Source organism: Kryptolebias marmoratus, unplaced genomic scaffold (assembly GCF_001649575.2).
Source record: "Kryptolebias marmoratus isolate JLee-2015 unplaced genomic scaffold, ASM164957v2 Scaffold34, whole genome shotgun sequence".
In the NCBI taxonomy this organism is placed as follows: domain Eukaryota; kingdom Metazoa; phylum Chordata; class Actinopteri; order Cyprinodontiformes; family Rivulidae; genus Kryptolebias; species Kryptolebias marmoratus.
Genome location: NW_023665768.1, coordinates 38,820 through 42,809, shown reverse-complemented (window position 1 = coordinate 42,809; position 3,990 = coordinate 38,820). Strand labels below are relative to the sequence as shown.

General features: G+C 49.2%; 1 protein-coding gene across 1 annotated transcript in view; it reads right to left on the bottom strand.

The window, feature by feature from the left end:
• Positions 1–235: 235 nt before the first annotated feature.
• The window catches only part of LOC108229505 (latent-transforming growth factor beta-binding protein 1), a gene marked incomplete at its 3' end in the record, with an annotated part of 29,460 nt that continues 25,705 nt past the window's right edge, over positions 236–3,990 (bottom strand). The window contains 9 exon segments of the mRNA XM_037974389.1: positions 236–404; positions 486–557; positions 733–885; positions 1,056–1,196; positions 1,270–1,398; positions 2,368–2,445; positions 2,515–2,907; positions 3,077–3,217; positions 3,291–3,422. Coding sequence (XP_037830317.1) covers positions 236–404; positions 486–557; positions 733–885; positions 1,056–1,196; positions 1,270–1,398; positions 2,368–2,445; positions 2,515–2,907; positions 3,077–3,217; positions 3,291–3,422 — 1,408 coding nt within the window.

Genomic DNA, 3,990 nt, shown 5'->3' with positions numbered 1-3,990 from the left:
TTGATTACACATATTAGACTGATGGATACATTCTTATCTTCTTTTATTACTTTACCAGTATGCTGACGGACTATTCTGAGTGGTTGGTCTTGTTCATTTTTGTTTTTAGTGTTAGTCTTTTTTTTATTTTGTTTTGATATTTGTCTTCCTTGGCTGTTTGTGTCAAAAAAAAGTTGTATTTGAAAAATTATAAATAAAGTATTAAAAAAAAAAGAAGCAGGAAGATCCGTCTCACCTGAACTCAGAGCCTCGATAGGTTTCATCCGGCAGACCGAAGAGCCGTGTCCTCCCCCTGAAGCTGGAGCTGCTGCCCCCTGCTGGAGAGTAATCATCATAATCAGGGCGACTGAAATCTCTGCTGGGAGCCAACGCCGGCGAGAAGAAATCTGGACTGTAGGGGGGGCCTGAGGAGACAGAACTATGAATAACATTTCAAGAGAAACTGCAGAAATGAGGTTTAAATCATTTTAAATCGCCTCTTTGACCTGCTCCTGTTTCTGATCCGGCAGAGTCTGGAAAACCCTCCGAGAACGAGCTGCACAGGGAGGCGTAGTCCTCTGCAGAAACAGCAGCAAAGAAATCTCATTCATCTTGAAAACATTTACATGGAATCATTACATTGAAAAAAGCACAAATCTTAACATGACTAAGATGTCAGGGAGACATGTGACATGTCTGAGACGGGGCCGTGTTTACAACAGCTGCTGGTAGCAGGATGTTTGCTGTGTTTACCGGAGTCGGTGGCAGGGCACAGGGCACAGCCCATCCCCCAACCCTCCCCATAGAAACAGCAGCAGCCGATGAAGGTGACCTGAGCTCCAAGCAGAGGGTTCTGACACAGCAGGTCTGCGGTGACGTGCTGCCAGCACACCGACAGATTCTCATCTGGAGGCCGGAAAGAAACATCAGCTCTATGCTGACGACACCACTTTATTTCTATTTGATTTCAGTTTCATCTCCTCTGTCAGGGATCTTTGTTGTACAAAATAATCATTTTAAGCCCAACCTGAAGGCTGAAGGCCCGAGGAAGAGGAGGAGGAAGGTAGGGGTCTTACCCACAGTGAGGTGGGAGGCGTTCACACAGTTCCTCTGGGTGTCGTCGAGCACCAGAGGAGGCGGACAGCTGCAGTAATACGAACCCACTGTGTTCACACAAAGTCCTCCAACACAACTTTCCTCCTCACACTCATCATGATCTGAAACAAACACAAACTGTTGAGATTCTCCAGCAGAAAGAGCTCCTGGAAGCGGCGGGGGGAGCGTTCGTACCCACACACTCCAGCAGCATGCTGTTGTAAACATATCCACTGGAGCAGTAGCAGCTGTATCCGGGGATGTTGTTCACACAAACGCCGTTCTTACAGACCTCTGGATGGAAGCGTTTACACTCATCCACATCTGGAAACAGAAACAAACATCTGGCTGTTTACATTTAGTGGTCACATCTATCCTGGTTCGTCCAATCACAACAGTTTCTGATTGACCACTTGTTTCACATATAAAAAGTCTGGACAGTCAGCTGTGAGCGGAGCAACAAACAGGGCATCAGCAGGTCCACTGAAGGTTCTGGGCGGAACACTTGTTTTTATCTAATATCATCTACCTGAAACTGAGAGAAGAAACAGCAAACTCCACAGAACCAGTGGTTCACGCTGCAGCTAGAAGAGACTTTTGGCAGCCAAACACACACATGCACACCATGGAGGCCAGGGTCCATCATACCAGGCAGGACCCAAGATGGAGGCTGGGGAAAGATGTCCCTGAGACAGTCCAGCACATCACAGCAGGATGGAAGATGGAGGCGGACAAAATAAACATGGAACACCATAACCAAGCAGCTGGAACATCTGGACAGGAAGTCCCACAGTCACAGTGGGAGACTCCACCTGAGGTGGTGGAGAACAGCAGGGCTGAGACACTGAACAGAACCCTCAAGCTTCCAGGCTCCAGTGATGTCCAGTCCTGGTCCTGGAGGGCCACTCTCCTGCATGTTTTAGCTGTTTCTCTGCTCTTCAGCAGGTCTTCAGCTTCTGCAGGTCTGTTAATCGCTCACTCATTCAGATCAGGTGGGTCCAAGCAGAGAAACATCTAAAACCTGCAGGATAGTGGCCCTCCAGGACCAGGACTGGGCACCACTGTGGTAGAGGATCCGAGGTTGGAGTGAAAGTGGAACAAATAGGGCGAGATGAAAGTTTGTATGTTGTGATTTATGAAGTCTTTTCTGTTAACAGGCAGAAAACCTGAAAAGCTCATATTTTCAATGGTTTGTGAAGCAACAAGACAAATCTTCAAATAAGTCAGTGTTTCTGACCTCTGCCCTCAGCTCTCCACCTCCACCACTGCCGCTGAGCAGAGGTGTGTTTGTACCTCTGTAGCTGAAAGCTCCTGGTCCTGGTCCTGCTGTAACGTATCCTCTCCCACTGGGACACAGAGACAGGAACTCGGCTGCAACACAGAGACTTTAGCTGTCAGCACAGCCTTCATCGTGTTAGGACTGTGTGCTCTGAGTCTTACCTGTGTCTGCAGGTGGGCAGATGTGGTACTGGCAGCCCAGCCCCCAGCCCTCCCCCATAGTGCAGCAGCACTCCTGTTGGCTGGTGTTGGTGGCCAGCAGGCTGCAGGTCCCCCGCTCAGCCAGGTTGTAGTAACACTCCCTGACCTCCCCAGGACGGGCCACAGGAAGTGGGGGCTGCGCCGGAGCAACGTCCACCATGCTGACATGGAAGGAGGGCAACGAGGAGGTGGAAGAACCTGAGGAAGAACCTGAAGAAGAACCTGAAGTAGATCCTGAAGTAGAACCTGAAGAGGAACCTGAAGGGGAACCTGAAGGAGAACCTGAGGAAGAACCTGAGGAAGAACCTGAGGAAGAACCTGAAGAGGAACCTGAAGGAGAACCTGAGGAAGAACCTGAGGAAGAAAAGGAGTGTGGGAGTCAGGAAGCGTCTCTGCTCCAGTAGACACAGAAAGAAAAGCACTGAACGTTTAACTTGTTCACGAGTGTTCTTATCTTCGGAACAGTTTTATGAAAAACCAGCAACCATTTCCTATGAAGGCCTGAGAGTCTGTTTGTGTTTACCTGCTTTGACGGATCGGACACACTGTCTGGTTGTTGTGTTGAAGATTTCTGCTCCGACACATTTACACACAAAGCTTCCTTCCACGTTTTCACACTGAGCCGAGCCGCAGACAGCAGGCTGAGACACACACTCGTCCTTGTCTACAAACACAGAAACACACACATTTCTCTGCTTTCATTTTTGATGAGGACGTGCTTAAAGCCACAGACTCACCTTCACAGCGGCCATCAGGTGACACCTGGTAACCTGGCTCACAGCTCACAAGGCAGCGGTACGAGCCAATCGTATTCTCGCATCGCTGCGAGCCACAAACCGAACCTCCAGAAGAGACGCACTCATCAACATCTGAGAGTAAGAAGACAGAAGACCTCAGAACTCCTGTCCCCACTGGACTGTGGTGAGACGGCTGAAGCTCGTCCCCCATGGCTGCCTGTTTGAGAACTCGTTTAAAGTTCTCGTTATTAGGTCTGCTCCTGGTGGCCACTGGAGAAGGAGGTTGCTGCTGCCATCACAACAAGCGGAGCAGTAAGGGATAGGTGCCTTGCTCAAAGACATCTGGGTATGGCGGGAAATCTTTCTGGTCCCAAGATGGCTGCCCTACCCCAGCACCACCATCAGCCCAGAAGAGCTGAGAGAAGTTCTCAGAGCAGCCGAGGAACCGAAAGCTGTGTGTGTTTACAGGTGTGTGTTTACCTGTGTGTGTTTACCTGTGTGTGTTTACAGGTGTGTTTACAGGTGTGTGTTTACAGGTGTGTGTTTACCTGTGTGTGTTTACAGGTGTGTGTTTACAGGTGTGTGTTTACAGGTGTGTGTTTACCTGTGTGTGTTTACAGGTGTGTTTACAGGTGTGTGTTTACCTGTGTGTGTTTACAGGTGTGTGTTTACCTGTGTGTGTTTACAGGTGTGTGTTTAC